The sequence below is a fragment of the Epinephelus moara genome, chromosome 1 (assembly GCF_006386435.1).
Source record: "Epinephelus moara isolate mb chromosome 1, YSFRI_EMoa_1.0, whole genome shotgun sequence".
Classification (NCBI taxonomy): domain Eukaryota; kingdom Metazoa; phylum Chordata; class Actinopteri; order Perciformes; family Serranidae; genus Epinephelus; species Epinephelus moara.
Genome location: NC_065506.1, coordinates 3,974,017 through 3,987,455, shown reverse-complemented (window position 1 = coordinate 3,987,455; position 13,439 = coordinate 3,974,017). Strand labels below are relative to the sequence as shown.

Genomic DNA, 13,439 nt, shown 5'->3' with positions numbered 1-13,439 from the left:
TTGTGGTCAGTGGGATGTGAGGATTCTTAAAATAACATCAGATGTGAAGCCCTGACTGTATCTGACTGAGCCTTAATGAAAGCTGTTGTCTTGTATTTTTTTCCTCTGAAAATATTAACCTTATAGTCAAACACTGTTTATTCAGCCTGTGTAGTTGAGGGGACAGATCAAACTGATATGATGCTGATTTACAGGAGAATTCATATCAAATGGAGGATAAACCATGAACATAAACTACAGATCGCCTGTAAAGCATTTTAATAGCCTAAATGAATCTATCATAATTAAAACAACTGGAGACTGAAACAAACTGATATATGGGTCTGATCACTTTTTTAATGAATTGACATCATTCCAGACAGGATGTTAGTGTGTCTGTGACTTCCTGTACGGACTGAAGGCTGCTGGAAACTGTCGGGAAACTGACTTCACTGCAGCTTTTTGTCACCACCCCCCGCTGCGGCCGCCTGCTCTCGTCTACTTTTCAGGCGAGGCGCAGTTCATCTCGAACGAGCCTATTGTTCCATAAGTTATGGATAGTTAGCTGGCGTTTCATGGTTGGTTTTTCATGTACCCTACAGTCTGTGGCAGACTGTACCGGACTGCACAGCTTCTGCTGCAGTATGCGTGTGCAGAGAGCAGCGCCAGGTGTCCGGAGTGAAACACGCAATCAGACAAGCTGCTTCTCCACATCTTTCCCGTTTTTATTATTAATGTGTCTCAAACTACAATGGCGAAAACGTGAAATGCATCCACAACTAAAACAGGCAAGCTAACTATAAGTATTTGAAAGCAAATTTACTGAAATACAAACAATCCAAACTCCTTCTAATGGCAACCATGGTACACTTGCTTCGTACTGCCTGGAATATGCCACTTGGATTGAAAATGGGGTGCAGAATAATTCAAATATGATTATTTAAATGTAAATAAGATAAATTTATTTAATTTTTAATTACATTTTATATTGAAAATACTCAATTAAATATTATGCAACAACGTTCTGACTTAAAAAGAGTTGAAAAAAGTGGGGGGGCAAAAAATGTTTTCCTGTTGTGGTGTTTCTGCTGTGTTGTTGATTGTGGCTACTTCAACTTGATATGGAACTACTGTTACTGTTGAAGCCTGGGTAAACACTATGTAATAACAGTGCCTACTCTAACTCTGACAAAGGGATGTGAGGGTTTAAGCAGGGTTTTTAGTTTTAATCAGTGGCTTCAGGGTCTGTGTTTTGCCAGTTTTAGCTTTATTGATCATTTTAATGCTTTTTGGAATAGAAGGGACTTGTATAAAAGAGATAATCTTCACCCAAACAAAATGGGCACAGGTTTGCTCACAGCAAATTTTGCCTCTTTTATTAATACCCAGCCCTGCTTACTATTCAGTGCATTCCCCTCCCAACAGTGCCCAGATGAGTCAAAACAAAATGAGATAGCTACCATTTGTGGTAGAAGACAGACCACTGTGAATAAAGTTCAGCAGCAGTTACTTTCAACTTCTGTCACGTCCAATTTAATTAAAAATTCTATGCCTTCCATTGCCAATGCAGTCCAACCAATTGCAGTCTTCTTAATGTAAGATCACTGGTAAATAAATGTTTCCTATGTAATGATTTTATTCTGTCAAATGACCTTGATCTCTTCTTGTCACAGAGTCCTGGCTGTCACAAAATGATTGCGTCCCCCTACTCGAAGCCTGGTTACTGTTTCTTAAATCAGCCCAGAAAATAAAGCAGGGGTGGTGAGATTATTCACAGAGAAAAATTCAGATGTTCTAGCATTGTTCTTGGTCTTTTTAGCACTTTGGAAGCTCTTCCTTTTCTCATCAAAGGAAATAATGATAATATAGACCGCCTAAACATTCCACATTTATCAGTGACTTTGCTGAGCTGCTCTCTGAAACACCACCTCATTTTGTTCCTCATTCTTGGTGATTTTAATGTACATGTCTGCTGTCCCTCTGACCAACTGGGCTGGAAGTTTTTAAACTTGTCAGAGTCTTTTAAACTAACGTGGTTGGACTGGTCTTACTCACAAAAAAAGGCCATACTCTTGATCTTGTGTTATCCCATGGTACAGAGAGTCCAGACATTAAATGTGTAGATCTCTTTTTCTCTGACAACCAGTGTCTTGAGTTTGATTTTGTTACCTAATGTAAATTTGGCGCCCTGTTCCTAAAAGGAGATCTGGAATTTTTAACTCATCCTCTGCTGCTAAACACTGCTTTCAACTTCCATACTTGTCAATCTGTCCTGCTCTTTTCTGCAAGTGAGATGCTAAATAGTTTTAATAATTCATTTTCCACCATATTAGATCAAATTGCCCCATTCAAACACAAAAAAATGCAGTAACACTTTATATTAAGGCACTGTAATAAGCGTTAATTAATGCTTAATAAGCACCAATTAACAGTTAATGAGCACTTACAAGACAGAATAGGATGTTTATTACCATTAATAGGACTATATAAGTGTTAATTATAGCATAATTAACAGTTATTATTACATATAGGAGCATTATAAGCACTTAATAGAAACTTGATAACAGTTTATAAAGCTATCCTAAATATTAATAAGATGTCTATTTACATTAATTATGATTTATAAGGGTTAATTATAGAATAATAACCACTATTTATTACTGGTTTATAAGACACTGTAAGACCCTATCAGATTAAATTAATAAGGTGTTATTAATAGTTAACAATGATCCTTTGCAGCTACCGGATCTAAAGTGGGAACAGTGTCGTATAAAGGTTAATAAATTATTAATATGCTCTCAGGGCTTGAAACTAACAGTGTCCCGACGCCCCGGGGACTATAAAAATTGGTACTGAGACACAAAGATGATGTGCCTGGGACAATTCCGGGACAGCAAAAAAAAAAGTCAAATATCGAAATGGGTGTTATTTACAACGTCATTACATATGGGTATCTGAACGTCGCTTTTGTCGTTTGAATAATTTCAATAAAAACTTATGAACAGCAAAAATACAGTGGCTTTTGCTGCACCTGATCTGGCTCCACAGACGCGCACATGCACACACACATGGAACCCCTTCTTGGGTCCACGCTCTCCCTCTCTCCGCTGTTGCCTGCAGTAATTTCTCTGTCGATACAGCCGCATCTAATCGGCTATTTGAAGTGTCACCTCTTCAGAGCGAAGCATGTCAATTCTGTTTTGAAATTCGTGTTATTTACAAAGTCATCACATCTAGACATAATTCTGACGTTACTTTTAATCGTTTGAACGGAAAGTTAAGAACTAGTAAAGGCTGTCGCCAAACTGTGCAAAATGCATCCTGGGATATTCACTCAACTCACTGCATGCCACTCGCCACCTATGCTCGCCACTCCTCATCAGAGCACAGAACCTAGCAATGCTGAGATGGCTGAAAAAACTGATGCAAGCTCCTCCAGTGCCGCTCCAGTTGGAGTAGGATGCAACACTTGGCTTCGGGACTCTGAAGACGATTTTTCATCTGTTTCTACCCCTGTGATAAGTTAGTTTGTTAAAACAAGAGGTAAGTTAGTTTGTTAAAGTAACGTTAGGCTTTTGGCTAGCTTGTTGATCTTTAGCTAGTTCTAGTTCTTTGCAATAGGTTAAGGTTAAGGTCCCATTGATTGTCACACACCTGAGTGTGTGAAATTTGCTCTCCGCATTTGACCCATCCCCTGAGTGGTGAGCAGCAGCGGTGCTGAGTGCCAAGCAGGGAGGCAATGGGTCCCATTTTTATATTCTTTGGTATGACCCGGCCAGGGATTGAACCCACGACCTCCCAGTCTTGGGGCAGACACTCTACCACTAGGCCACTGAGCTGGCCAACACTAGCAGCTCAGCAAATCATGTAACATTACATGATGGCCTTACAAAGTTATAAAATGTGACTGTGTGTTCTAAATGTTGATGTTTATGATAATGACGGTAACATTACAGTTAATCAGAAGTGGTGTACTTGGTTCATTCATGTCAGTAATAATTACAGTAATAATTAGGCTAGCAACTTTAGCTACAGAGATGAAGGTCATGCTTGAACTAGCAGCCAGTCATGTTTCTAAATTTCCTACAGGTAAGCTGAGTATAATGAACACCCAGATAACAGTAGTATGTTTTAGCAGAACCTTAGTGTGTAACTGACACTCAGAGACATTGACTTTGATCGTGATTAAGAGAGTGTGTGTGTCGCAGCTTGTGGAGGGTGCCGCTAGAAATAGCTTCGGTAGCTAAGTGCGTCGCTAATGACGTTCTGTGTGAGTTAAAGTGAGTGAGATGCGTGTGAAGATGCATAAGGTTGAGATACAAGAGTGACAGTAAATTGTGTGAAGCAGGATGAGCAGAGTGAATGTGTTAGGAGCACTGATGAGCCTTGTGTTATGTTGAGCAGGCTAATGGATATTAGGTTGCGTCATGTTCATGCAACTCCTGCTGATTTGCTAACGCCATAGACTGACTTCATTCCTCTCCGTCAGTAAGGTTAAAGGAGCATTTCATACATTTTGGTAATTGAGGTTTGTATCAGGCCCAGTGTGTAAGTGTTTTATTATCACTCTTGTGAAACCATTGTGAGAGTAATTCAGTACTAGGCTGTGGATTAAAAACAAGGGAAGTTAGATTAAATGTGCTTATGGGTTTAATTCTGAGCCTTCTCTTTCAGAGGGATGGGCTGACATTGCAGATGTTGTCAGATGGACTGCAGAAGACGACCCTGGCTCTTGTAGCCATGCAGGTAAACAAAATAAACTCCCTAGAGAGGAATTAATATGCTACGGTGTATGTTTAGCAATCGTGACAGTGAAAGTTTTTCCTTCTGTATTTCAGACAGACCCAGGTCAGCATCTGAAGCAGTTCCTGGATGAAGTGGGACCTTTTCCCGGAAACACCTTCTCTGGTGTAAAACTGGAAAACAAGTGGATGATAATGACTTCCACAAAGTGAAAGATAAACTTATCAGTGGCTTCTGTGACAACCTCACCATACGGTTTGGCAACCTTGATGAGGTTGTCTTGAAGGCCGCTGCCACCATGTTTGACCTAAGCAACTGGCCTGAAGACATCACTGACCTGGCCACCTTTGGCCTGGCCAATGTTGAGACTTTTGTCACTCACTTTCAGAAAACTGATGGGTTACAGGGAGCTTTGTGGAACACTGTATTCCCGAACAGTCAATCTAAGTAACAAAACTTTTGAAAAAGCCAAATGAACTCAGATCTGTCATTTTTTTTTAGAACTCAACTATTAGGGTTTCCAATCCTTTTTCCCTGTTTTTGACAATAGTGGTTGCATTAAAAATCAATATGAAAAGGAAACATGTCCCTGTGTTGTGTTTTCACCACCATTGGTAGGCTGAATTCTCATCATGAGTGAATAAAGCAGCTAACTCTGAATCAATCTGCTCAAATTTTTTAAGTTCAAATAACTCATGTTTGTCTTAGTATGCCATTTTGAGGAAATGAGAATCCCATGATCCTTTGCTAAAGAAAACAATAACATACTAGAGTGAAAAAAACGCATCAGAATTCTTTAATGTTGAAATAATGATTGATATCTGGATGCTGCAATAGGTGCATAATTAATAGAATTATTAACTTCAGTGAGTGCATAATGAAGAGTTTATGAATGTCAACAAGACACTGTTCCCACTTTAGATCCAGTAGCTGCAAAGATGCATTATGAGCTGTTAATAAGTGCATATTAATAATTGATTAGCCTTTATAGGACACTGTTCCCACTTTAGATCCGGTAGCTGCAAAGGATCATTATTTGCTATTAGTAAGTGCATAATTAAGCATTTATTAACGTAATATGGCATTTATATTAACTTCTTATAGTCTCATTAATGTTAATAAACATCTTGTTAATATTGATAAATTGTCTATAAACTCTTAAGGATGTTCTAGTACCCAGTAATATCTTATAAGCCAATAATAAATGTGTTGTATACTATTATTAACTCTCATTAGGTCTTACTAATGTTAATAAACACCTTATTTATTTCATCTTATAGGGGCTTATATTGTCTTATAAACCAGTAACAAATGTGGTTATTATTCTATAATTAACCCTTATAAAGTATAATTAATGTAAATAGACATCTTATTAATAATTAGTATAGGTTTATAAACTGATACCAAAGTTTCTATTAAGTGCCTATAATGCTCCTATAAGCAATGATAACTGTCATGTTATGCTGTAATAAACACTTATAGTCTAATGTTAATAAGCACTTTATACTGTCTTATAAATGCTCATTAACTGTTAATTTGTGCTTATTAAGCATTAATTAACGTTATTACAGTACCTTAATATAAAGTGTTACCCAATATTTTTATCCATAAGAATATGACTAGTGTGTGTGTGTGTGTGTGTGTGTGTGTGTGTGTGGTGGTGGTGGTGGTGGTGGTGTGTGGGGGGTGGGGGGATTCCATACCTTGCTAGAGTGAGGCCAATACCATTATCAGCAAATCTATACAAGGAAGAGAGAATATTATCACTGGGTATAGCTACACTCTGAGGTCTCCACACGCAGACACACAAACACAGACTGAAGGATGTAAATGGTTATTAGACAGAAATGAATTTCTTGCTTTCATCTCTGTCATCAAATATACATAAAAACAAACTGTGCTACCTGAAACTAATACTGAGGAATTTGACTGACATTCTGTTGCACTGGAAGTTGACAGACTTCACTTAGGTAAATATATATTCACTCATTTATTTATCGATATCAATATCACTATCTCGATTTATGAATGCAGTACTCACTGGCAGTCATCCAGCCAGACATCCCCTCCTCTCAGCCAGGCTCCGTGGTCTTGGTTCTTATAGGCTACAAAATGGTGAATTAGAGCAGGGACTCTGGGTTTAAAGGGGTCTGCATCCTGATGGGGGCCATACCTAAACAATTCAACAGCACCCCAACACCACAGACACAGAAGTGGAGAAAGACAGACAGTGTTTACTCATGATAATTTGACTATATTTAAATGTATGGCTGCAAAGTAACTAATTACATACTTTCTTACTGTAATGTCACTTTTTTTTATAAATTGTTTACCTCTAGAAAGAAGTATACTCTCACTTTTAAGATATAATCCCCCAGATTTCAATCCTGGTTGATTTGATGATAGATGTGGTCTCTGTTGGTTTTAATAATCCAGGTCCCACAGTTGAGTTTGAAATGACACTATCAACCGCAAACATCTGATCCAATGATTTCCTCATCCAAATCATAAATGTGTCTCTTATGCCTGGTTCACACTACACAACATTTCTGTCCGTTCTGAAAGTCACTATGTCACATTACGTGATTGTGGAGTCATAAAATCTGTCCGTGACTTGGCTGACAGACATGACACACTACAAGATGGTACACACCAATCATCCCTTCACGACGTGTGTGATGTCATCGGGTTATTCTTGTCCTATTTTTATTACTTTTACTATTATTGCAGTCACTGTGTCTGTTCATGTGCCAGCCGAAATGTTGTAGTGATGTACAAAAATGGCACCTGATGGCAGGAGCTACATTTGAAGTACCATACGCAAACATGCAAGTCACTAAATCATCCACAACAAGTTCCTGAAAATGTTTCACAATAAAAGCCTATTTAGAAAATGAAGGGATTCTCTCAACTGAAGTTATGATGGGCTTTAAATGTGAAACAGATACAGAAACTGTTGAGTTTGAAATGACGGTGCTATGCATTAACTTTATCAAGGCAAATGGGAGCGGATAAAAAAAAAAAGATATAGAAATACAGGGGCAATAATAAATAACAGCCCGTTTGTAATGTAGTCTGTTTCAAATGAAGCTGTACCCTCTGCATGTTGTGGTAAGTAAAAGCCACTTTAATTTTTTTACTTTATGTCCGTCACCATTATGAAGATGTTACATTGTTTGCTAGCTTGATGCTAATGGCAGTACTCACCAGGTTGCTAAAGTGCCTCTGCTGTTTCACACTGACATTTTTCCTTTTTTACTCTTTTGTGGTAACATCCCTAGAGGAAATATTAAAAACTCTGGGGTGCTGTTGTCGTACAGTTTCCCGGCAGCAGATCGTTCTGTGTTCCTATCGGTCAAAGTGACGGCTGTGATGGGAGAACGACAGAAAGAAAATCAAACATGCTAAACTCCCAGACATTGGGTCGGTTGTCGCTTGCTATGACACACTATACGAGATGAAACAATGGATTATCGTGTACGACACTCATTGTCGTTCACAATCCATGCCAACACTGTACGTTGCTGCGTCTGGCTATAATTGGGCTGATATCATGTAGTGTGTACCAGGCATTAGACTCCATTCCAACTAGGCTACTTAAAGAAGTTTTAACCCTTAATTACCACGTCTTTATTATTACTACATGATCAATATGTCTTTATTAACAGGGTATGTACCAGAGGCTTTTAAAGTAACTGTAATTAAACCTCTTCTCAAAAAGTCCACCCTGGATCCAGGTGTTGGCCAGCTATAGACCCATATCTAATCTTCCCTTTCTTTCTATGATCCTTAAAGAAAGTAGTTACAAACCAACTGTGTGGCTTTCTCCATGATAATAGCTTATCTAAGGAATTTCAGTCAGGATTTAGAGTGCATCATAGCACTGAGACCGCACAAGTAAAAATTACAAATGATCTTCTGATTGCTTCAGACAAACTCGTGTCTGTACTTGTTTTATTAGATCTAAGTGCCACATTTGACACAATCAATTCAAATTCTGCTACAGAGACTGGAACATCTAATTGGCCTTAAAGGTTCTGCACTAAGCCTTAAATCCTGTTTATCTGATTGATTTCAGTTTGTTTATATAATTATGCTGAATCACCTTTGCATACAAAAGTTTGTTTCCGAGTTCCATAGGGTTCTGAGCTCGGACCTATTCTGTTTACTCTATATATTCTTCCCATTTAGGTAGCATTATTAGAAATCACTTTGTAAACTTCCATTGTTATGCAGATGATACACAATAATATCTATCGATCAAGTCAGAAGAAACCAATCAGTTAGCTAAACTTCAGACATGTCTTAAGGACATAAAAACCTGGATGAGCTCCAATATTAATATCAGACAAAACTGTTATTGTTCTTGGCCCCAAACACCCCATAATGTCTCTATCTTAAAGGATAACTTCGGTATTTTTCAACCTGGGCCCTATTTCCCCATGTGTATGTGTGCGTATGATTCATAGGTACAACTCGTTCTAAAATTGGTTCAGTATTGAGGGAGGCGGATGCAGCCGGCAGCCGCGAAACGAGCTGAAACGGTAACGGGGGCAAATGCGTCCCGTATAAGTTTGTGCATTAAAAGTGCTTTTTTTCGCCACTGACTGGTTCAGATCGCCAGTGCTATCTCTGTAAATAGCATACTAAGCGTTTCCCTTACCCTTCACTTCCTCTGGGCTGTGACGTCATCTCGCGAGAGCTTTGCTTGTTGCCTTGGAGTAATATTTGATCAAGATTTGTCTTGAAACTCCCATATAAAACAAACTTCACAGACTACGCAGTCTAGAAGAGGTTTTTCATCTGCGTGAGATTGCAAAAATTAGGCATATCCTGTCACAAAAACATGCAGAAAAATCAGTCCACATATTTGTTACCTCTAGGCTGAACAACTGCAGTTCCTTATTATCAGGTTGCTCTCACAAGTCTTTAGAAACTCTCCAGCTGATCCAGAATGAAGCTGCACGTGTACTGACAGGAACTAAGAAAAGAGATCATATTTCTCCTGTCATAGTTTCTCTGCACTGGCTCCCTGTAAAATCCAGATTTGAATTTAAAGTCCTTCTCCTAATTTACAAAGCTCTAAATGGTCAGGCTCCGTCATATCACTCTAAGAATGCAGGGTTAGTCGTGGTTCCTAAAGTCTCCAAAAGTAGAATGGGAGCCAGAGCCCTCAGCTAGCAGGGTCCTTTCCTGTGGAATCACTTTCCTGTTTCAGTCTGAGAGGCACATATTCTCTCTTTATTTAAGAGTCGACTTAAGACTTTCCTCTTTGACAAAGCTTTTAGTTAGGGCTGACTCAGGCTTGGCTTGGACCAGCCCCTAATAAGGGCTGACTTAGGCCTAGTTTGTTGGGGGACTTCCTATGATACACTAAGCCGCTTCTCTTCTTCCCTCTCTCTTGCTCTCAGATTCTGAAAAGTTGGTTCCTCTTCATGTCACTAACTGGGCTCTGCTCTGGAGGCTTTGTGCTCCACTGTCTCACAGGTTCCCTTGAAACGCGTCTATGCCTGGGTGGTGGGTCATGGTTTCGTTGCTGCCGTGGTCCTGCCTGATGCCTCCTACTTCTGCTAATATTATTATTAGTCATACTTCTACTATTATTATACACATATGATTATTATTGTCACAGACATATACTATCATATATTAATATATACTTATACAGCATATACTACAAATAAATTAATGTCATTGTAGCTATTGTCATTACTGTTTGCTGTGCATCTCTCTATGTCTCTCTCTTAATGTATCATTTTGTCAAATGAATGACTGTACATTTATTATGTTGATCTGTTCTCTACGACATCTATTGCATGCCTGTCCGTTCTGGAGGAGGGATCCCTCCTCAGTTGCTCTCCCTGAGGTTTCTACCATTTTTCCTCCATGAAAGGTTTTTTGTTTTTTTTGTATTGTGCTGTATAAATAAAATAAAATCGAACTGAATTAAATTAAATTAAATTAAATTAAATTCAATTCAATTCAATTCAATTCAATAACTACTCCATAACAAAATCAGAGCATTTCTTGACAGATCCAGATGGTACTCAGATTTTACTGTTGAGTGAGCACTCTTGACTTTCTTTTTTTTTTTTTTAAGATATTTTTTAGGGCTTTTTAGCCTTTACTGTATAGGACAGACAAGCGTGAAGGGGGGGGAGAGAGAGAGGGAGTGACATGCAGCAAAGGGCCACAGGCTGGAGTCGAATCCGGGCCGCTGCGGCAACAGCCTTGTACATGGGGCGCCTGCCTACCACTAAGCCACCAGCGCCCCAGCACTCTTGACTTTCATGCTACCCTTTGGTACAGACAGCTGCAGATGTGATGCAGTGGCACAAAGGAGAAACTTTCCAGGCTTTCAGATGACATTGTCTTCTCTCTTCTGCGTGCAAGTGGTGATTTTACAGCTCACAGATACTTAATACAACCCAGTCTCTGTCTTATGTTTAATATCTCGTGTCACACATTGACAAAATGTCACACAATTCCAATCTCTTGTCAGCACCTTTAAATTGTTCACTGTATTATGTAGATGCCGCTGTTGATTGATATACAGTGGTGTGAAAAAGTGTTTGCCCCCTTCCTGATTTCTTACTTTTTTGCATGTTTTCCGCACTTAAATTTTTCAGATCATCAAACAAATTTAAACATTAGTCAAAGATAACACAAGTAAACACAAAATGCAGTTTTTAAATGAAGGGTCTTATTAATGAGGAAGAAAAAAATCCAAAGCTACATGGCCCTGTGTGAAAAAGTGTTTTTTAGTCTTTTTCACACCACTGTAATTCAGAGTCAGGTACAGCCCTACAAAAATTAGGCTCCAATTGCTATTTACATTGCCTGATATTTTGTTTTTTGGGGTATTATATGTATTACCGTGAGTACTGCAGGTGTGTGTCTAAGTGTGTTTCTGTGCGTGTAAATCACTATCATAATACAATGAACAAAACTCATGCTTTCACAAATTGACTGCAACATTTTATTTTCTGTGCTTATGTCCCTAAGTTTGATAAGTGTTGCTCAAGTAAATAAACACAGAAAATAAAATGCTGCAGTCAGTCTGTGAAAGCCTAAGCCACCAGATTGATTTACATCATTAAAAGGGAAACTGCTGATTTTCAAACAGCTTTGTGTCATCACAGTGTGGGTAATTTGTGCAGAAGAACGGTGTTTGGCTTTCCTCTATACTGCCCAGAGCTCCCTGCTCATCCACCGGTGGGGGACAACAAAAACTAAGACAAAATTTGTCATTTTCGTTGACAAGACGTGGCAAAAATGTTAGTTGTGGACTATCAGACACTGAAAGCTGAACGGCCTGCAATTATCTTCAAATGAGCGACAGGCTGGTAAACTCCAGCAAATAGTCAGAGCCAGGATGTTTTGCTAGCCAGCAAAAACGCTCACACCACAGCAGCGCCAGCTGTTGATGCAAGTTGTAAGCTGTAATTCAGCAGTAAATAATCAGATGTATGTATCTGACTGTGGATGGTGGAGCTGTTGAATTGATTTGTGGAGTTTGTTAGTTGCAGCGATGGATGTTAGCAATTAGCTTTGCTTGTTAGCCACTGAATGGCAGTGGAGCAAGCAGCCACCAGCTGCCAGTGTTCACACGTGTTGATCCCCGCAGGTCTGCACTCAGATCGATTGCTGTTTGACAAGCAGGTGGGAGGATCAGTTATCTGTGAGTGTAGCTGTGTTGTAAGTAAACAGTTTGAACTCAGATCAGTTTTCTCTGACAGAGATGAAAGTTTAGTTTTAATCACTGACTGTGAGACATGAGTATAAACCTCCAGACTAACATGTTGCAGAAGTTATTTTTCTACTTCTTAACAGTGAGATGGATAAGTCAGAGTTTACAGTGAACCTGGGTACAAATCCTAGTTTTCTCAGATTAGTTATTTGTGTTGCCAAAGTTTTTGAGATTGTAAATGGAGAGATATTTGATCTTTTTAAATGATGATCAGTAAGTGTGTGCTCGTAAATCACTTAAAACTGTCAAAAACTGCTGGAGAAATGACAGTTTCTAAGTGTGTAGAAATTACTTGTGGCAACCTGCCACCTTGATTCTAATTTCTTATACACAAATTAGCCTCACTGGATTAGTTTAAAGATACGTGCTGACGTATTGCGAGGGGTAAGCGAGTTGTGCCATTTCCGGTGTTTCTGTGACAGCGTCTCTATACTGCTTTCTGCTTTCTCACTTCAGTTGCTTTAACGTCTACTCCAAGTCTTAACCCACACTAGTTCTGTTTAAGCACTTATAGCTCTCCTCCTTTCTACGACTTTCTCGCTAATCTCTTAGCTGTTGTTTGCACGTTACTAGCCTTGATAGTTACATTAGCTTTACAGCTAGCGATGGCTTCTCCCTCTGCTCTTTCTTGCTCGCTGTGCCAAATGTTCAGTTATGCCTCTGCCTCCTTTAGCGACAGTGGTAATTGTAACAAGTGTAGCTTATTTGCTGCGTTGGAGGCGAGGCTTAGTGAATTAGAAGCGCGGCTCCGCACCATGGAAAACCATTCAGTAGCTGCGGTAGTTAGCCAGCCCCCTGTAGCCAGTGTGGAGCCACATAGCATAGCCTTAGCCTCTTCTAGCTGTCCTCCGGTAACTCCCGTTCAGCCGGGAGGTTGGGTTATGGTTCGCCAGAGGCACAGCTCCAAGCCTGTTCACGTTTCCAACCGCTTTTCCCCACTCAGCGACACACCCGCTGAGGATAAAAC

The 13,439-nt window shown here is 39.3% G+C and overlaps 1 protein-coding gene across 1 annotated transcript in view; it reads right to left on the bottom strand.

The window, feature by feature from the left end:
- cemip (cell migration inducing hyaluronidase 1) overlaps positions 1–13,439 on the bottom strand; it is a 212,423-nt gene that overhangs the window by 49,461 nt on the left and 149,523 nt on the right. The window contains exons 14-15 of the mRNA XM_050049830.1: positions 6,764–6,895; positions 6,426–6,461 (exon numbers count right to left, since the gene is read on the bottom strand). Coding sequence (XP_049905787.1) covers positions 6,426–6,461; positions 6,764–6,895 — 168 coding nt within the window. The remainder of the gene's footprint in view (positions 1–6,425; positions 6,462–6,763; positions 6,896–13,439) is intronic.